Source organism: Callorhinus ursinus, unplaced genomic scaffold (assembly GCF_003265705.2).
Source record: "Callorhinus ursinus isolate GAN/ISIS: 27379988/994484 unplaced genomic scaffold, GSC_fseal_2.0 scaffold8, whole genome shotgun sequence".
In the NCBI taxonomy this organism is placed as follows: domain Eukaryota; kingdom Metazoa; phylum Chordata; class Mammalia; order Carnivora; family Otariidae; genus Callorhinus; species Callorhinus ursinus.
In genome coordinates, this window is record NW_027397070.1 from 49,254,058 (window position 1) to 49,275,310 (window position 21,253).

The 21,253-nt window shown below is 44.6% G+C and overlaps 1 protein-coding gene across 8 annotated transcripts in view; it reads left to right on the top strand.

The window, feature by feature from the left end:
- ADCK1 (aarF domain containing kinase 1) overlaps positions 1-21,253 on the top strand; it is a 182,600-nt gene that overhangs the window by 26,418 nt on the left and 134,929 nt on the right. For 7 of the 8 annotated variants that reach the window (XM_073895653.1, XM_073895658.1, XM_073895655.1 and 4 more), the window contains exons 1-3: positions 6,912-7,031; positions 15,135-15,280; positions 18,066-18,149. In XM_073895653.1, the coding sequence (XP_073751754.1) occupies positions 15,146-15,280; positions 18,066-18,149 (219 nt within the window). In that variant the 5' untranslated portion in view covers positions 6,912-7,031; positions 15,135-15,145. Of the gene's footprint in view, positions 1-6,911; positions 7,032-15,134; positions 15,281-18,065; positions 18,150-21,253 lie in introns of those variants that run through there. The other variant, XM_073895654.1, reaches the window with a different exon arrangement.

Here is a 21,253-nt window from a genome sequence, read left to right on the forward strand (position 1 = left end):
ATCTCTAGGTCCCCAGCTAGTGAAAGGGCTTGGTGGGGAAGCCTGCAGGACTCCGATAGGAGGGGGGATTCCTGTGTTGTGGGGTTCCTGTGTTGAGGTCTGGGACTCCTGGGGCATGGAGAAATTTCTGAATTCATGGCAGCAATGGCAAGGAGGGAAACCACCTCCTCCCCACCAACAGGGGCTGCAGCGGTCAGGATCCTACAGGGAGTAGATGCATGTTCAACGCAGTGTTGCATGAACGAACTGCTTAGAGGAGGTACAGGCAGTTAAGGGACCTATCAAGTGGTGAGGAAGCAGCTGGGCGCTAGCAGAGCAGAAAGCTCTCACTGCTCCCGGGTCTGAGGGCGTGCAGTGTGGGTGTTCCTGCAGCCCAGTGAGAGCTGGGGCTGGGCAGAAGGAACACAGCCTCTGCTGGAATGCAGACCCAAAGGGCAGGAGCACACACAGGAAGTGGTGTATGTCTGTGTGCATGTGTGTGCATGTGTGTGTGTGTGTGTGAGAGAGAGAGAGAGAGAGAGAGAGAGAGAGAGAACAGATATCTGAGCCTCTATCTCCTTGGGTCTCCCTGTCTCCTGCCCATGCTTACCAGTAGCCAAACCCAACTGTAAGATAGAGGACAGAGGAGCCCCAGGGATGCAGCCTGTGCTGGTCAGTCTCCTGGGCAGAGGGCAGGACAGAGAAGGGTGGAAAGAGGACCTCCAGCAGGGTACAGAGGATATTCAGCCCAGCGGCTTGCTCAACTGTGCCCTTGATGTCAGTCTAGGGAGGTTGGACATTGCTTACAGACGCAAAGAATCGTGGAATGGGAATGCTGGAAGAGTCCTAGAGTTCTGCCCATAAAACTCCTATACTTTACAAAAGAGGATCCTGAATCACAGGGAGGAAAATGACTGGTCCAAGGTCCAAGGTCAGCAGCCAACTAGTAGCATAGGCAGGACTGGAACCAGCTAACCAAACTCCCAATCCATCCTGCCTCTTAACTGAGAGCTGTGGTCGATTAATGGGTTGATAATAAAGCTGAGCCAGCTTGCCTATTTCCTGTTAAAACTGCTCAAAAACCTCAGGGCCATAGTTTACTTTGGCTCCAGACATTTGCCTCAAATGATTCCCTCTAAATACACCTATGATCAGTGTGGGCTGCTCATTCCGGAGCGTGGGCTCTGGAGTCAGACTCATGGGACAGAACCCCAGCTCTGCCCTTACCAAGTGATCTTGGACAAGCTGCTTGACTTCTGTGCCTTAGTTTGCTCAGCTATAAAATGGGGATAATAATGGTATCTATCTCATATATCATGAAAGTTATATGAGAAAATATACTTAAAGCACTTAGACTAGCATCTGGCAATAATAAGTGCTTGATAAATGACAGCATTTCTACTATTTATTAGCATATATAAATTTATATGTGATATATGTGTACACACATACACACTCACACACACGTATCTCTCCAGTAAACTGATTTAGAATTCTGGTTAAGAATTCATTTGGTTTTTACCCTGAGATATATCAGCTGTTTCTTGCAAGGCATTTTTCCTCTTCCTTATGACAAATAAGAAAACTGAAGAGTATGACAATTATAACTCAATAAAGCTGGAAAAAAAAGAAGAAAACCGAAGGGCCTGTGTGATGTGCTTTTTGTGGGATCCCTCCGCTAGTCAGAGGCAGATAAGAAATACCTGCTCTCCATGTCACTCCACTCCTGGGTTGGAAATGAATTCCACATTACTCATCTTGATTTACTTCCTCCCAGGTGTTAAAAAAAATCCCTTTAGACGTCCATCAAGTCCAGGCCAGTCTGACTATCCCATGGGGCAGGCTGAGCAGGTTTCCATCTCATGGTCATTGATACCTAGAAGTGTTCAGAGCCAGCAGGCCTTGCTCTCTCTTCAATCTTAGTCTCTGCTCTTAGACCCTCGCACACAAATGCATATGGCATATGGATTGGTCTGCAGATTCTCTGGCAAATGCTCAGCTGCCCTCTGGGGATAGCTGGACCCTGACCTTCTGGTCCTGGGTCTGGGTGGAAACTCTGTCCTGGGCAGGTGTTAACACAAGCTCCGGCCCTCCGGCTCATGCTTCCTTCTGTGGCTGTGACCCCTGTAGCGCATTGCTTACCTTTGGAATACTGCTGCGAACCAAATACAGATTTTCTGCTTTCTCTACTACAGGCCTTAAGGCTTTTCCCTTCTGCAAAGAACACAGTTCCCTTATTACTTCCTCCGCAGTAATCTTTTCTCATTGCCGTAAGCAAGAACCTTGCACTTTGGATTCTCTTGCTTTTCCTCTGGTTGGGTGCTGTCTGATGCTTCCTCCCAGATGGTCCACTTCGAGGACAAGACGCTCAGCATCCTGCATGAACACTTCTCTTGGATAGCATTCTGAATACTCAGCCTTACCAACTCCCGGCCCTGTTGCCTCAGAAACTCAACTGGGACTTTGGCAGGTTCTGAGACAAGTTAGCTGCTTCCCTTTGTGGCTTCGGTTGCTCAGTGCTTTTTCTATGTAGCTTCTTTGGTCACATCCCATCTCAACAAAACCCTTCAATGGCTTCCAAGTGCACTTGAACTAAAATCCAAACCAGTGAGCGCTCTGAGGCCCCGTGTGACCTGGCCCCTACATGCCTCTCCTACCTTCTCCCACACCATTCTCTCTGCCTCAGTTACACCGGGCTCCTCTCTGTTCCTCAAATATGCCAGACTCTTTCCTACCCCATGGGTCTTTGCACTTGCTGTTCCCTCTGCTTGGGGCATACTTCCTCAACTTCCCCATGGCTGACTTGTTCATCCATCAGGTTGCAGTTTCCTCAAAGACGCCTCGCCTGACTTCTCTATCCAAACACTATCTCGGGCCTCTGTTTAGTTAGTCTTTATCACACACCCCTGCTTCTTTCCTTTACAGGGTTTATTACATTATGCAACTATCCTGTTGTTTCTTTGCTTCTCTCTTGTCTGTCTCCTTTCTAGGCACTGAGGATATAAATCCCTGCTCTCATGAAGCTTACAGTCTAGTGGAGGGGACAGATAAAAGCCATCTAAACAAATGAATAATATAATTTCAAGTACTGATGAGTGCTATAACAATAAAGCAGTGTAAGGGGATAGAGTGTGTCTCAGGGAATGTGGTGGGGTGGTGGCGGTTAGGTAAGAGTAGTCAGGGATGGCCTCTCTGGAGGGGTGACATTGGAACAGAGAACAGATTGCTGGGATGAAGCAGACCTTTGAAATTATAGGGGAACAGGAAGTGTGAGGGCCTATTAGTAGCAGCCAGTTTGGCAAGTCAACACACCCCATCTCACCTGATCCTCGTAAGAACCTCTGAGGTAGGTAGGACAGATAATAGTTAATACCTTTTATCAAGAGGGAAACTATCATTTTATCACTGGTAAATCAAGAAGGAAGATCAAGCTTTGCCAAATTAGAAAAGTTGCTTTTAAAAATAAATAAATATATTTTTAAATTTTTTATTGTTATGTTAATCACCATATATTACATCATTAGTTTTTGATGTAGTGTTCCACGATTCATTGTTTGTTCATAACACCCAGTGCTCCATGCAGAATGTGCCCTCCTCAATACCCATCACCAGGCTAACCCATCCCCCTACCCTTCTCCCCTCTAGAACCCTCAGTTTGTTTTTCAGAGTCCATCATCTCTCATGGTTTGTCTCCCCCTCTGACTTATAAATAATTTTTATTAACATATACTGTATTATTGGTTTCAGAGGTAGAATATGTTTATTTATTTAAAAAAAATTTTATTTATTTATTTGACAGAGAGAGACACAGTAAGAGAAGGAACACAAGCAGGGGGAGTGGGGGAGGGAGAAGCAGACTCCCTGCTGAGCAAGGAGCCAGATGTGGGGCTTGATCCCAGGACTCCAGGATCATGACCTGAGCCGAAGGTAGACGCTTAGCAACTGAGTCACCCAGGCGCCCTTTAGAGGTAGAATTTAGTGATTCATCAGTTGCATAAAACTTGCTTTAAGTCACACATTTGAAACAAGACTCTTTGACTCTAAATCAGTGGTGTCTAACTTTGGATAGGCATTGAAACCCTCTGGGAATCTCTACAAAATAGTTACATCTGGGTCCTGCCCCCCAGAAATGACCTTGCATAGGCATTGAAACCCTCTGGGGAGCTCTACAAAATAGTTACACCTGGGTCCTGCCCCCTAGGGTGTGGCCCAAGAGGATTGTTGTTGTTATTGTTTTAAAGATTTTATTCAGGGGCGCCTGGGTGGTTCAGTCTTTAAGCGACTGCCTTCTTCGGCTCAGGTCATGGTCCCAGGGTCCTGGGATCGAGCCCTGCATCAGGCTCCCTGCTCTGAGGGAGGCCTGCTTCTCCCTCTCCCACTCCCCCTGCTTGTGTTCCCTCTCTCGCTGTGTCTCTCTCTGTCAAAGAAATAAAAATCTTTAAAAAAAAATAAAGATTTTATTCATTTATTTGAAAAAGAGAGCACACCTGTGTGTTTGTGCATATGTGGGGAGAGGGGCAGAGGAACAAGCAGACTCCCTCTCTGAGCGGGGAGCCAGACACAGAGCTCCATCCCGGGACCCTGAGATGAACCCAAGGCAGATACTTAACCCACTGAGCCCCCCAGGTACTCCCCAGGAGGGCTGTTAAGGCTCTCCAGGTGATTCTAACCTGCCTGAGAACCACTGCTCTTAATCCACCGGCTTTTCACTACATGAACTGCCTCCTTGAGAGAGCTTTTCCACTAAGCTGCCCATTAAAATCACTGAGGGAGCTTTCTAAGGACTATGGAGGTCCAGATCCCAGACTAGACTCTAAAGTCAGAATTTCTGGGGCTTGTTTATAAGCGCCTCATTTGCCTATCTGCGTTGGAGCCTCCCACATTTATTTTTTGATTTTTTTCCATCTGCCTGTTGTCTCTTCATTTGTTCCCTTTGGGTTTTATGACTTTTTTTTTTAATTCCTTTCCTGTCCTTTTCATGGGATTTTAGGAAGGAGTGGATTTAAATGAGTGTACTCAACATGTTGAACTTGAAGGGTTAAAAATTAAAATTTAAGAAGTGTTTAAATAATTAAATTTTAATTATAAAAGTTATACACACATTCATTGTAAAAAAAATTCAAATATAAAAGGGCACAGGGTGTAAACAAAGTTCTCTAACCCCCCTTTCCTCTATTTCCATTCCTCAGGGTAACTTCTAGCTTGCTAGTAACATTTTTATAGTTAAGGGGCAATTAGAGTAACCATATTAAATTTTTAATATATTTGTTCTGTCTTCTCTCTGGTTTTAAACTTCCCATTTTAATTTAAATATCTTTTATGTCTTTTACTGTATTTTACTGCATCTTTATGCTTTTTTACATGATTTTTTTTTGATGCGAACAACCTTCTTCAGGGGAGCCCCTATTCAACCTTTAATGCCCAGCCTCCAAGTCAGTTCTTAGTTTATGGAGCATTTCAGAATCTCCTGGGCAAAATTACTCTTTCCTTCTTTGTGTTCCTATACCTCTTTGTTCATACCTCCAGCTCACACTTCTCACACTGCTTGAAAATTATTTATGTTCCTATCTTAGCATGTATACACCACAAACTTGAGACAGCGGCAGGGGAGGGGGGCTGTATTAGGCAATTCTACACCACTGCTGTCTCTGTGCATCAATTGTCTTAGTCTGTGGCTTGTCTTTTTATGCCCTTCAATGAAGAGAAGTTGTTGAATTTAATGCAGTCCAAATGTATCAAAGTTATGTATATAGTTTGTACTTGTGTCATTTAATAAACCTTACCCTGAGATCACAGGATGTTTTCCTTTATTTTCTTTTAAAATTTCTGATTTTGTTTTTTCCCTTGAAAGTCTTTAATCTACCTGGAATTAGTTTTTGTCTGGGGGGTGAATGAAGGATCCAACAGATAACTAGTTGCTCCAGCTCATATATTGAATGATGTGTCTTTCCCCATTGATCTATATGCCAGCTCTGTCATATATCAAGATCCCACAAATGCCTGGATCTGTTTCTGGGTTCTCTAAGCTGATTTCTTTCCCCCCTTCTGCCTATTCTTATACTAATACCGAATGACCTTAATTCTTACAGCATTATAATAAATATTGATATACGAAAGGCCAAGTCTTTGAAACACGTTAGTTACTCTCCTTCAGGAGTGTTTTGGCAATGTTTTACCGTTTGTTTTTGCATATAAATTTTATTTTATTTTTTAAAGATTTTATTTATTTTTTAACAGAGAGAGAGACAGCGAGAGAGGGAACACAAGCAGGGAGAGTGGGAGACGGAGAAGCAGAATTCCCGCTGAGCAGGGAGCCCGATGCGGGACTCAATCCCAGGACCCTGGGAACATGACCTGAGGGGAAGGCAGACGCTTGACGACTGAGCCACCCAGGCGCCCTTTGCATATAAATTTTAGATTAGCTTGTGATAGTCCAGAAAAAATCCTGTTGGAAATTTGATTGCAATTGTATTGAATTGATAGATCAATTCCCCCCAACTCTGTTCCCTCAAGAAGTACCTCAAGAGATATTTGTAAAATGAGTGAACGTCTGATGAATGTCTCTAAAGTACATCTTATAAACATGCGAAACAGATCAATGAATGAACGAATGGGGGCCAGAGATAACTAAGATTAATCAGCACATTCTCACCATTCGGCAACTGTCAGTAAATGTATTCCTCGCTTACTTCTTCTAATACCTTATTTAAAATACACAAACCGACAACTCCATCCTCCACTGAACACGAATCTATGCCTCCTTCGGAAAGACAGGAGGACTCTGTCCGCAGCCGGGCAAAGAAACAAGGCTATCTGACAGGTAAGGTGTCTTGACCTCTCTGACTCCTCGGACGGAGAGGTCCGGGGGGAGCGCGGGTTCCGTGGCTCTAGTGCCCGCGGCTTAGGGAACCACGGACTACAAGTCCCGGCAGGCCGCGCGGCGCCTCCGCTTCATTAGGCGCAATCCGCCGGTGGCGGAAAGCAAAGTCCCTGCGAACCCCGTCACCCGCGTGCGGTGTGGAACCTGGCGCCACGTCCCTGCGTCCCTTGGGGTGAGTAGGGCAGGCGCGCCGGGGCCGCACCGCGCGTGGAGCGCGGGGGAGGCGGTATAGACGCGCCGGGGGCCTGCCTCGGCTCAGGCTGTGGGGAGGGAACCCCCGGCCTGTGACCTTGTCACCGGGGGCCGGTGCGTGGCCACGTGACCCGCAGGGCCCCGCCCCCTCTGCGGAGACGCTCCAGCCCGGCTCAGCAGTGGGCGGAAGCGCGGACGGGCTGCTCCGGTGGCGCGGTCTCGCGCGTAGGCAGGGCTGGAGCTGGACCAGGGGGCATCAGGTGGCTCAACCAGGCGACTTCTCCCTAGGCGGTCTACGGGCTCCGGGGCGCGGGCGGCGGGGGGTGGGCGTGGTCTGGACGAGAGCGGGGGCGCATACGAAACCCCTGTGCTCGGCCTGGACTCGCGGCGTGCCCCGAGAGCGCTTCTGATCTCCCGCACCTTGCCGGGCCCTGCACTTCCAGGTCTCTCTAAAAACGTGCAGATGACAACTGTGTATGGAGAGCAACCTATGGGAGACAGCACAGCTCTGTCCCCAGGTTAAGTGGCGTTTACTTCCTACTAGGTAGGAAGTCAGCCAATTCAACAAGTATTTATTTATCCCGTCCATGATCATTGGCACTTAGTGTGTGCTCAAGAGATACTTGCCGAGTTGAAAGTGAATTAGACTTATCTGTGACTTCCTATGTTTTCTTTAAGCGTTTTCTTATTGCACAGCTTCTCAGACTGCATTAGAATCACTTGGAGGGCTTGTTATTACACGGAATGCTGGACCCCATCCCCAAAGTTTCTGATTCACCAGCTCTGGGGTGGGGAGCAAGAATTTGCATTTGTAACATGCTCCTGGGAGAGAGGGATGCTGCCCGGAACATACTTTTGAGTACTATTGCTTTATAGGAAAAAAGTCCTGTGAACTTAAAGCACCAGCTCTTCACACCGGGTTATGGGCCTTTGTGTCCTTGTTTGCCAGTTTAACTTTTTGTAGTGATGGTAAACATGTGCGTATTACTGTATACACTTAATTTGCCCCTACATTTTTGCATATACAGGTTTTCTCGAAGTCTATGCTTGTGTCATTTTTCCTGGGTTACATCATATTCTATTGTGTCTATTGGCTTGGCTGTTTCTCAACAGCCCTCACAGATGTTAAGATTTGACCTCTGCTGGGAGAGCTTGCATTTTATTCCTTCCTGATACATACATTTTCTTGTCAGACGGGGGACCTATAAGATAAAAATAGTGCTTGGTTCTGGCATCCATTCCCCTACTCCTTGCTCAACCGCCTGGCCCCCAACTCACTCACTAAATCTCCTGGGTTTAGATTTTTGTGTCAGAGGGATTCCGGTGACCCACCTCTTACCTGCCACGTGCTCTTTGTGTTTGGTTTTCCACTGTTTGCCCTGAGTCCCCACTTTCCCAGGATGAAGTGAATGGAGAATTTCTATTCCTTTTTCTGGGTGAGATTTATTTTCTCTGTCTGCTCTGGGACCTTGGCATCAGCCAGGGATTCCTTTATTTAATCAATATTGATTCAGCCGCCTCCTGGGCGTCAAACCCTAGGAAAGGGAGTTTGATTACATTTGGACAGCATCATTGGTGGTAGGGCAGGTTAGAAACCTGATCAGGCCAACTATATGGTCCCTGGGCATTGGCTGTGCATCTTTCCAGACTTGAGACACGATGGAATCAACTACCTTGTTTGCTTTTTAACCACATCATGAAACATTTTCAGGTTTCCCTGAAAACCTGATCACTCTTATTGGGTCTTTTCCAGTCTTGGAAGCGGAGCAGACCAGAAGAAATAAGGCTCAATTTCTCTAATAGCCTACTTAGGAAATGTGAGGAGGCTGTGGTCACTTATGGGACTGATGGAATTAGAGCCAAATTGCCTTTCTTCTGGCCATTCTTACGTGTGCACCAAGCAGGGAAAGGTGGTTCCATGCTTCTTGTCCTGGGATGTGGCATGGGGAGGGGGCTGCGGACGGGTGGTAACTGATAGGCATAGCCATTTATTGGCCCACCACAAACAGTAAGTGCTTGGTTCCCCATTTAGTTGTGTCCAGGGGATGGGCATTTCATTTGACCATCAACTTCCCATTTGTATAACTTTCTGCACTTGCATTTCGCCTCGTTTCATCACCTGCTGGGGTGTTCCCTTATGGTCCAGCAAGATGGAGTCCATTCTTCTCATAGATCTGACAATAACACAGCTCTCCTAAATGTTTCCTAGACGAGAATGGGTTGTTTCTGGTGAGGTGCTTTGGTTGATACTCTGCCATGTTGATTTCCAGGGCTCCAGGCAGTGTCTTCTACATGCCGCCATTGTTTGGGCCTGATAGAGGGTCAGAAATCAAAGTCGGTGCCCAAAGTGACTGACACGGTTACCTGTGAACGGTGGTAAGGACATTGGTGAACAGAGCTCTGCAAGTCCGTGAAGGAGGTCACGTGACATAGACAGGCTCAAGCTCTAATGCTGCCATTTACTAGCTGAGTCACCTGGGAAAAATCTCTCACCCCCTCTGCTCCTTCCTTTTCTTATTTATGCCTGCGGATAATAATAATATCTGTCTCATCTTCCTGGGTTGTGTGGAGATTCTAAGGAGATAATGAGTGCAAAGGGCTTTGTAAAGGTTAATTGTTGCTAATATTGTTATCCGATGTTTAGGTTTTAGGGTCTTGGTGTCCTCAAGCTCCCTTCCCCTCCCCAAAAGTGTGTGTGCTTCTGTAAGAGGTAACTCAGGTGAAAGTCAGACAAGTAAACAGAACAGAGCAGGCGATTCATTAGCAAAGGGTTTAATAATGAAAGGTGTTTTTCATCGACAGACATATTTCACGGCTGACAGGGTCTTTTAAAATACCCCGAGGGAAGCGACTCATTTGCATGTTAAAGACTCACTGACACCTTATGGAAAACTCCAGCTCCAATCTATTTAGACATACTTTGGCTCCTATATCATTTGTTTTATGTTTTTCAATTTCCACCTCTTTTATTACTGAGGACATTTGCATGAAAACTGGGTCTTGGGAATTGTGTCCGCTTGGCTGAGGCTTCCCCTCCCAGGGTGGGTGATCTCAAGACTAGGGGTGGCCTCCGTGCCCACAGGGACAGGCCTGGAGGGCGATGCATGAGCCACCAGTGGCTCCATATGACCTTTTTAATGTGGGCTTCTCTGAAGGCCCCACAGGGAAGGTCCCTGAATCACCTCTCATGGACTTTCTTGCACTGATGATCTTGAAGAAGGAAGATGTATAAGGAGCTGAGGGCATGCAGCCCAATGTAAGGCTTGCTGCCAGGTCCAGTTGGGAACACTCTGTCTTGGTGGGACAAGGTAGAGGGTGAACTGAGCATGCTGCCCTTTTTGATAGAAAACACTTAAGGCTGAGGGTATAGAGAGCCAAGTGAAAAGGTAGGATTAGGTGGGGGCCTGCCAGGATGTTAGAGGTGAGGCCTGCAGAAGTCCTCCAGAAGTTGACAGGCAGGGGATTAAGTAAGGTCCTTTACCAAAGCATGGCATTGGGAAAGGAAATAATTAATAACAGTCATAATAATAATAATTATAATAATAAGAGATGAGTGGTGGTGGTAATAGCAGTTGCTACTGTGTTCTTACTGTGTAGGTGGCACCTAGCCATACTTTTTGCATGATTTCCTCGTCCCTCACCACCCCATCTAGTAGACAGTGCTGTCATCATCCCCATTTTATAGAGAAGGTCACAAGAGTCAGAGAGAGTTAGTAATTTGCCTGCTTACCCAGTTGGTAAGTGAGTAGAGGGGCTCAAACCCAGGCCTGCTGGAGTGCATGTTCTCAACTACCATGTCTCTTGTCTGGAAGGAACCCTTGGCTTATTAAAATGTTGCCAGAAAAAAAAATAAATAAAAAGCTAGCAGAATGATGTGGGGATAGGGAGCTTTTCATAAATAAAGAGAATACTAAAAAAAAAAAGAATATAAAGTCCATTCTACAAAGCAAGATTTTAATTTCTTTTTATTTACAAACCCCTTTCTTGCAGAGTTAGGAACTAAACCCAGGAGCTGGGCCAGAGCATTTGTGTTTAGGGGAACAAATGTGTTTCTTACATTATTTCTTTAAAAATAATTGTTTGCTGTCACTCTTAAAGGGTGATCGCAGATACCTGGGGTTGGGAATAGGTATGATAAAGCTGGAAGGCTTGTTTTTTGGGCATGGTTTCACTGATGGATTTGAACACATGCAGCCTCTGTAGTAAAAAGAAAATATTTAGAAGAATGGTTCTCAAACGTTAGCTTGCATAAAAATCACCCATTATGTTATTAGAATGCAGGTTCCTGAATCCCACCCCCTGAGTTGGTAATTCAGTGGGCCAACGGGTAGACCTCAGAATCTACATTTTTGTGTGTTTTTTTAAAAAAAAATTAAATGGAGGTATATTGACATATATTAGTTTCAGGAATACAATGTAGTGGCTCAGTATTTGTATACATTGGGAAATGATGACTGCAGTAAGTCTAATCTCCATCACCACATATAGTTACAAATTTTTTTTCTTGTGATGAGAAATTTTAGGATTTACTTTTAGTAACTTTCAAATATTTAATAAAAATTATAGTCCATGCCATACATTACTTCTCCATGACTTATTTATTTTATAACTAGAAGTTTGTACCTGTTGGTCCCCTTCACCCATTTTGCCCACCCCCACCAAACTGTTCTTTGTAATTGTGAGTTTGTTTTTTGTTTTTGTTTGTTTTTTAGATTCCACATACAAGTGTGATCATATGGTATTTGTCTTTCTCTCTCTGACTTACTTCATTCAGCATAATACCCTCCAGGTCCAATCCATGGTGTCACAAATGGCAAGATTTCATTCTTTTTTATGGCTGAATTGTATTCCATTATATTCACCTATGTATCACATTTTCTTTATCCATTATCCATTGATGGACATTTAGGTTGTTTCCATATCTTGGCTATTGTAAATAATGTTGCAGTGAACATGTGAATGCATATGTCTTTTTGAGTTAGTGTTTTTGTTTTCTTTGGATAAATACCCAGAAGTGGAATTGTTGGATCATATGGTAGTCCTATTTTTAAGTTTTTGAGGACCCTCCGTACTGTTTTCCTGAGTGGCTGCACCAATTTACATTCCTGTCAACAGTTCACAAGGCTTCCCTTTTTTTCATATCCTTGCCAACACTTGTTATTTCTTGTCTTTTTGATACGAGCCATTCTAGCAGGTGTGAAGTGATATCTCATTGTAGTTTAAATTTGTATTTCCCTGATGATTACTGATGTTGAGCATCTTTTGGTGTTCCTGTTGCCCATTTATATGTCTTCCCTGGAAAGTGTTTATTCAGATCTTCTGCCCATATTTTAATATATTTTTTAAAACTATTGAGTTGTATGAGTTCTTTATGTATTTTGGATACTAACCCCTTATCAGATGTATGATTTAGAAATATTTTTTCCCATCTAGTAGGTTGCCTTTTCATTTTGTTGATGGTTTCCTTTGCTCTGTGGGAACTTTTTAGTTTAACGTAGTCCCATTTGTTTTTTTTTGCTTTTTTTGCTTTCGCTGTTGGTGTCAGATTCAAAAAGTCATTGCTGAGACCTATGTCAAGGAGCTTACTGCCTATGTTTTCTTCTAGGAGTTTTATGTTTTAAAATCTTATGTTCAAGTCTTTAACCCATTTTGAGTATGATATGAGATGAGGGTCTAGTTTCATTCTCTTGCATGTGGTCATCTGGTTTTCCCAACACCATTTATTGAAAAGACTGTCCTTTCCCCATTGTATATTCTTGGCCTCTTTGTTGTAAATTAATTGCCCATATGTGCATGGGTTTATTTCTGGACTCTCTGTTGGGTTTCACTGATGTATGTGTCTGTTTTTATGCCACTGCCATACTGTTTTGATTACTACAGTTTTGTAATATAGTAGTATAATCAGAGACCATGATACTTGCAGCTTTGTTCTTCTTCCTCAAGATTGCTTTGACTATTCTGGGTCTTTTGTGGTTCCATACAAATTTTAGGATAGTTTGTTGTATTTCTGTGAAAAATGCCATTGGAATTTTGATAGGGATTCCATTAAATCTGTCGACTGCTTTAGGTAATATGGAAATTTTAACAATATTCTTCCAATCTGTGAACACAGAATATCTTTCCGTTTATTGGTGTCTTTAATTTTTTCATAAATGTCTCATAATTTTCAGTGTACAGGTCTTTCACCTCCTTGGTTAAATTTATTCTTAGGTATTTTATTTTCGATGCAATTATAAATGGGATTGTTTTCTTAATTTCTCTTTCTGATTATTCATTATTAGTGTATAGAAACACAACAGATTTTTGCATGCTGATTTTGTATCCTGCAACTTTACTGAATTTGTTTATTCTAATAGTTTTTTGGTGGATTGTTCAGGGTTTTCTGTATATAAATGTCATCTGCAAATAGTGATAGTTTTACTTTTTCCTTCCCAATTTGGATGGCTTTTATTTCTTTTTCTTGCCTATTGCTCTGGCTAGGGCTTCTAGTACTATGTTGAATAAAAGAGGTGAGAGTAGACATCCTTGTCATATTCCTGATGTTCGAGGAAATCTTTCAGCAGTGAGTATGCTGTTAGCTGTGGGCTTGGCATATATAGTCGTTATTATGTTGAGGTATGTTCCCCTGTACCTACTTTGTTGAGAGTTTTCAATCATAAATGGGTATAGAATTTTGTCAAATGCTTTTTCTACATTTGTTGAGATGATTATGTGATTTTTATCCTTCATTTTGTTAATGTGGTATAAGAAATCTGTATTTTGAAATGGAAGGAGATAATAAAACTAAATCTAAATACATAAGTTATATTAAATGCAAACAAAAAAAATCAAGTATATGTTGTTTAGAGAAATAGTATAAAATTTAAGCTCAAAGTAGAAGAATGGAAGAAAGATGTACCTGTGAATACTTAAAAAAAATCTGTGACTATACTGTGAGGCTCGAGTCCAAATAGATTTTAAAGAAAAAGAAGACAAGGCTGTGTGTAGCAATAGTTTCCTACAAAGGGGAAACAGAGGCACAGAGCAGGGAAGGAGTGGTCACAGACTGAGTCCAGAGCAGAAGCAAACAGGGATGACCTGAATCTTCCTGCTGGTCTGTACAGGGTTTGCACATGCGGGTGGCTTGGTGATTCACTTCTCCTGGACTTCTCCCCTGCCTCCTGCAGCTGTGGTCGAGGATTTTAGTCTGATACAGAGTTCCCAGAAACTGAAGGGGAAACAGCCTATTGGGTACAGTGGCCCTTAAAAGCTCCAACAGTCCACCTGGTGGACTGAGCTACTATAAGTAGGGTGGGGAAGGGAATCAGGGAGCCTTGAGCCCACTTGATCCCACTGACTGGGAGTGGGTCTGGTTAAACAGATTAGCAGGGGGCCATTGAATCCCCAATCGCAAAGTACCCTGCCGGACTGTGAGTGGACAGCGTAATAACAGTCATGGTGTGGGCCCTCAGGGAGCCACTGATCTAGACAAGGGGCAGTTTACTTTAACTGAAATAAATATTCTGGAAATCAGCCAGACGTGGGAGCTTATCTGGATGATTCTGACCAGCTGCCGTTTTTGGCCTGAGCACTTCTGACCTGGGCACGGAGGGCTAATGACACCTATGTGTGCGTGGTGGTAAAGTAATAGTTACAAGTAACGAGGATTAGCATGCTCTGCCACTTTCCCTATCTAAAAGAGCATCTTTTTTGCATATGTATCATCCTTCCTCTTACCCTCTTTGATTTTCTTCTCCGCAGTTAATACCAGCTGCTATTCTAATATGTCTGTGTGCTGTGGATCTGTCGTGCCATCTAGAGCGTAAGCACCGCGTGGGCAAGGACTTTGCTTTGTCTCCTTTCCCCCCAGTGCCTCGAATGGTACCTGGCACTGTGCAAGGAATAATGACTTTGAGAGTTGACCTGTGCCAGGTACTCCACTAAGCATTTTATATCCATGATCTCATTTTATCCCAACAACTTTTGCAGTAAGAAAATGACCCGAGGTCATATAATCTATTTAAGTGGCAGAGCCTGAATTTGGGTCCTGGTCCCACTAACTACAGAACTCAACTGTTCCTTGTTGTCTCCTTTCCTTCTGCAGGGTCTGGGAACATGGCCCGAAGGGCTCTCAAGCTTGCTTCGTGGACCAGCGCGGCTCTGGCTGCCTCGGGCTTCTGCCTCTACAGTAACAAGTACTTGGATCCCAGTGACTTCGGCGCTGTCAGGGTGGGCAGGGCCGTTGCCACGGTAGGTTTTCCTCATCGCCAGGTGGCAGATGGACTGCAGTATTACCTGCAGGCGTTCATACATGTAGCAGATGTGGAGATACACCTGTAACACCCTTACGTGTGCAGAGCTTTGCGGGTGCCCTCCTGTATCTCTATTCCCGTATGGCCCACCTCGGTCCTACTGAACTCCAGCAGGACGGGCTTGCACACAGTCTCTGTTGTGAAGCCTTTACATTTTATTTTATTTTATTTTATTTTATTTTATTTTATTTATTTATTTGACAGAGAGAGACACAGCGAGAGAGGGAACTCAAGCAGGGGGAGTGGGAGAGGGAGAAGCAGGCTTCCCGCGGACCAGGGAGCCCGATGTGGGGCTCGATCCCAGGATCCTGGGATCATGACCTGAGCTGAAGGCAGATGCTTAATGACTGAACCACCCAGGCGCCCAAGCCTTTACATTTTAGATTCTGTATCGTATTTTAGCGACAGACCTGGGCTGGTACTCCTCAGCCAATGCCTATGGAAGGACTGTGCAGCTTTGATGAAATTCTATCAGGAAACCTGGTTTCTTTCCCGTGAGCTGGTGTACATGGTTCCTGAGGCAGGGCTCGTACTCAGAGCAGCAGGGCCTTGGAGGATTTTTGAGGATCCCCTGCAAACCCCAAACTAACAGAGGATCTGAGTTGAATATTTCACCATTAGAGGTTTTCTCCCATGGCCTGGGACATCCTTCCTGTGTGATCGTGTCCCCTTCATGCTGCTGAGAGCAATGCTCCCGGACAGGCACATATAACTGCCTGATCGGTGGGTAGATTGCCACGTGCCTCAGTGCTCTCTTTCCTCCTTTATCTGCTGCAGGATGAGCTTGTCCTTTCTTTCGCTTGTTGTGGATAGACTCTGATACACGGTCTGTTTGGGTTGTTGTCTGATTGTTTCCTTAATACTCAGTGTTGTGAAGTCTTCTCCTGAGCTAGTCATAGAACCTAGATGGACAAATAGATAAATAGGCCTTGGGATATAAAATGATTGCCGAGTGTTTGCCCAGGACATTTTAGGGGCCCAGCAGTGTCTTACATGCTTTGAGAGGTAGAAATGAACTGTCCCACCTCGACCCAGCTTTGAAGGAGCTTATGATTGAGAAGTGCTCACATGAATGGGTCAGAAACAATCAATCTAAAGCCACGGATTGGGTCAAGATGTGTGACTCAGGTGACCACTGCTAGGGGACCTCAGACACAGGAGTGAGACCTGTAGGATAGTCAGGATGCGTGGCCTCAGGGAAGTAGGCTTTGATGGAACCTTAGGGATTTAAATACAGTTGACTCTTGAACTACAAGGGGGTTAGGGTGCCAACACCCATGCAGTCAACTTTGGACTCCCCAAAACCTTCACAACTAATAGCCTACTGTTGACCAGAAGCCTTACAGATAACATGAACAGTTGATTAATACATTGTTTGTATGTCATATGTATCATATACTGTATTCTTACAATAAAGTAAGCCAGAGAAAAGAAAATGTTATTAAGAAAATCATAAGGGGGGGTGCCTGGGTGGCTCAGTTTGTTAAGCATCTGCCTACAGCTCAGGTCATGATCCCAGGGTCCTGGGATTGAGCCCCACATTGGGGAGCCTGTTTCTCCCTCTCCTTCTCCCGGCTACTCCGCCTGCTTGTGCTCTTTCTCTCTGTCAAATAAATAAAAAGATAATAAGAAAAATAAAAAAAAGAAAATGATAAGAGAAAATACCTTTACAGTACTGTACTGCAGTTTACCAAAACAACAACAACAACAAAAAACTAAACAAACAAACCAAAAACAAAAAACAAAAAGAAAACCAAACCCATGTATAAGTGGACCCACACAGTTCAAATCCGTGTTGTCCGGGTTGTTCAGGACCAACTGTAGCTGGAGATGAGGGAAGAAGGTATTTACCAGTGCTTTATAAACCAGTCACTAGGCTGTGCCTTCTTTAAAGGCCAGGGCTCTGGTCTTAATCGGCCTTGTGCATTATTCAGTGACCAGCTCTTGTTTGTGGTTGGCGTTTAACACAATTTATGTCAAATGGAGTAAAGCTTCGGGGGTGTAGGCAAAGGAATAGACTTCTCTGGGTATCAGCCTTGGAAATCCCTTAGTTTTTAGTGGCTTCAGTTGCTCAGTTCTAAAAAGGAAGGTTTGGCCTGGGTAATCCTCCGTCTTCCTCCATGTCTGAGGTATCTGAAGCCTGCAATTTTCTGATTCACCAAGGATATGGGGACTTCTCCTGGACTTTTGGGCAAGGGACCCAGAATCAAAACTCAGGCTATCCGAGCAACATAAATATAAAATGATGTTTATTTATGATAATAAGTTTATCCAGCATTCATTCAACTAGTCTTTACTGAGCATTTACCTATGTGCCTGGCATAGTAAAAAGGTGCTGGGGGTACAGTGATGAACGGGAAGGACAGGCCTCTGTGTTTACAGAGCTGAAATTCTAGCAAAGAGAAGATAGTCCACATACAAGGAAACAAGTGAGCAAGGTGATTTTGGGTATGATAATGTTGTTACGATAAATAATTGAGAGTTGCTGGTGGGTGGGGCAACGTTAGATTGGGGCTCTCTTGCAAAGGTGGCATTTGTGCAGAGCCCTGATTGACAGGAAGAAGTTAGCCAGGCTAAGATCTGGGGGACAGAGCATCTTAGGGGAGGTGTTGTCTACTTCTGTAGACATATGGCCTGTGTCAGGGGCCTGCAGGTGCAGGGCGGGGGCTGAGGAGCAATATTTGATGCCCAGGAGCTGAGCCTTTCTTTTCCTTGGTTCACAGACAGCTGTCATCAGTTATGACTATCTCACCTCCCTGAGGAGTGTCCCCTATGGTTCAGAGGAGTACTTGCGGCTTCGATCCAAGGTAAGGAGCCCAGGGGACCCATTTGAGCCAGGCCAGGACTAGATAAGTCCTGAAGTAGCTGCAAAGCCAGCAAGCTTCCTGCATGCAGCTGGAGGTGGGCAGGGATCTGTGTGGGGATTGAGACTGGGGGCTTGGGAGCAAGGAGGGGAGGGCATTCTCCTCATTGGAGGTGTTTTTGTGCTGATGGGCTAGGCTGCCGGGCTGACGTCAAGCTGGATCCCATGGTACTGAGGTTATTAATCTACAAGGCACTGTTGGGGAGGCTGGTGTATGTTTCTGGGGGAGCACAGGTGTCTGGGATGATTCAGGAGGGATGAAGGCTCTGTTCCTGAGATAACTCAGTTGGCTTCCGAAGTGCTTTGTCAGGCAAAACCCAGTTGAAAGAGGTTAATTGCTTTCCTGTCCTCTCAAGGCTATGCTGGGGCGTCTTGCTAGACCGCTGAATGGAGCTGTTGACCCCACACCCTCTTTCTTCACTTGCAATAGGTCAGTTGATTTTCAGGCTACAACTAGATGAGTTGGGGCATCAAGCAAGAGGGTTTTTTTTTGGATGTAAGTTGAGTTTGGGGTCAAGCGTAGATACTTTTGTTTCCTCCGGAGAGAGGTTTGTGGTAGATCTGTATGTCTTTGCTCAGCCTGGAATGCCCTTGGCCCCTTAGAAAATTTCTAGTCATCCTTCTGGCCTCAGCTCAAATACCTCTCCTCCGTGATGCTTTCCTTCTCAATCTTTCTTGGTGGATGGGGTAATTAATTTTAAAATTTGTATTTAAACTTCTCATTATAGAAATTTCAACCATTATAAGAGAGAATGGTATAATGAACCCTTATGGAACTGGATGACAGTTCGACAGACATTATCAACATTTTGTCAGTCTTGTATCATCTACTCACCCCTTTATTCATTCATTCATTCATTCACTTTTAATTCATTTATTTATTTTTGCTCGAATATTTAAAAGCAAATCTCAGGCATTGTATTATTTCATCTGTAAATACTTCAGTCTGTATCTCTAATAGATAAGTACCTTAAAAAAACTTCAATACTGTAATCATAACTAACAAAATTAACAGTATTTCCTTAATAACTTCTAATGGCTAGTTTATACTCAAATATCCCTGGTCCCAAAAATGTTTTTTTAAAGTTGGTGCATTATAGTCTAGATTCAAACGAGATGCATATATTGCATTAGGAAACATCAACCAAAATCTTCTCAAATCTATAATATTTCCCTTCCCATCCTTTTTTTGAGCTATTTGCTTGTTGAAGAAAGCAGATCATTTACCCTGTAGAATTAGGCCAATTGCATCCTCAAAGCATCATTTAATGGGAAGTAGAGTCACATGGCATGCAATTCAGAGTATGTAACATTTGAACATCCAAAATGATCTTCTTCTCCCTGTTCCTCAGGTACCCAGGTTTTCTGCCTGGAAGTGATCATCATGTTCTATGTATCCTTCCAGAGATATCTTCCTCTTTGAATTTAATCACTCTGTCTTCTTTATTCCTACCACGGATGATAATTGGTTACATGTCTTTCTCTCACTTTAGCCTATAGATTCTTTTGGATCAGGGATTGGGTCATCTTTTTTGTATTGTCTACCTCCAGTGATGATGCCTAGGACTGAGTTGACTTAATGTCTGTTTCAGGCTACACCCTGCTAGCTCCTTCCTTGGGAGGGGACCTGGAAAGGGTGCAAGGTTTGTATATGGAAGACCTGAATTTGTGCTCTGTCTTTGGGATGGTCATTTAGCCTTTGGAGCTACCATTTTCCTGTCTATAGATCACAGTTGGCTTTGCCACATATTGAGGATTATATAGATAATATCTGAGACGGTGTGTTGTGAAGTGTAAATGTGAAGTAGGTATCAAAAGTCAGTCAGATGTTGGGGCACCTGGGTGGCTCAGTTGGTTAAGTGTCTGCCTTCAGCTCAGGTCATGATCCCAGGGTCCTGGGATGGAGCCCCATGTCAGGCTCCCCACTTAGTGGGAGGCCTGATTCTCCTTCTCCCTCTGCCTGCTACTCCCCCTGCTTGTACTCTCTCTCTGTCAAATAAATAAAATCTTTAAAAACAAAACCAGTCAGATGTCTACCAGGAAGGGTGCTCCCTGAGGACAGACACTTGTCTCCGTGTCTGCAGCACCTACAGCAGTACCCAGGACACAGTAGGTCCTGAATAAAGGTTTGTTGAGCAAATGAATGAATGAAATGTTAGTTTGTGTCAGAAGATCTCAAAGCCCCGGGCTCTGAGACTTGGTGCCCACCCCCTCCTGTTCCCCGCCCCTCTTTCTCCATCTAACCAGGGCTGTGCGCCTTAGAGCCGACCAGAGCGACATTCTGCACAGAGGTGCAGGCCGGGCCACGGGGGCAAGCTCCCTGCAGAGCACACAGGGGATGGGTGACGTGCCCACAGTGGCCCTCACGGGTAAGTCATCTGAAAGGCAGTAGGGCCACGGCCCCCGGGGAAGCTGACGGCTTTGGGGGATGCAGGAAGGAAAGTGCAGCCTGATATTTGACAGGAGGGTAGCATGCGGCAGCTGGCACAGGTAATGGGTGGAGGCTGGTCCCCAGGAGTTGTGCCTGGGAAGGGGAGCTGGCTGGCACTGAAGAACAGGAGTAAATATGGCAGGAGTATGTTCTTCCGTTGGAACACTTATCTGTTCTCGTCTTCGTGACTGATAAAGGAATGAGTGAAGGGTAAAGCATAATTATTTCACCTGTCAAGCCAGCGTCCCCAGGTCCCAGAGTATGCTAGAGCAAGAGACAGTGACTTAGAGAAGTACTTTCAAGGCTCGTGCTCGGCCGGCTGATATCTCAAGTGACTCAGCTCCATTCACATCAGGAGGAAGTGGGAACCAAAGCGAAGGAGTGTTTTCTAGGGGCTCAGTGGCACTTTGCTGGGCAGCTGAGGGGGTGGGGTGAGGCCCCAGTGCTTTGAAGAACCAGATTCCTCGTGTCCAGGTTGCTTATAACCAGAGGCGACAGGTGTGGACCAGCCTGTAAACAAGGCAGGAAGAAGTCATGGCTGGTACAGACGTCCAGGAGGCAGGGCTGAGTTGATTCTGACCGAGGGGTTCTGCTATTGTAGACAGATGTTAATTTTT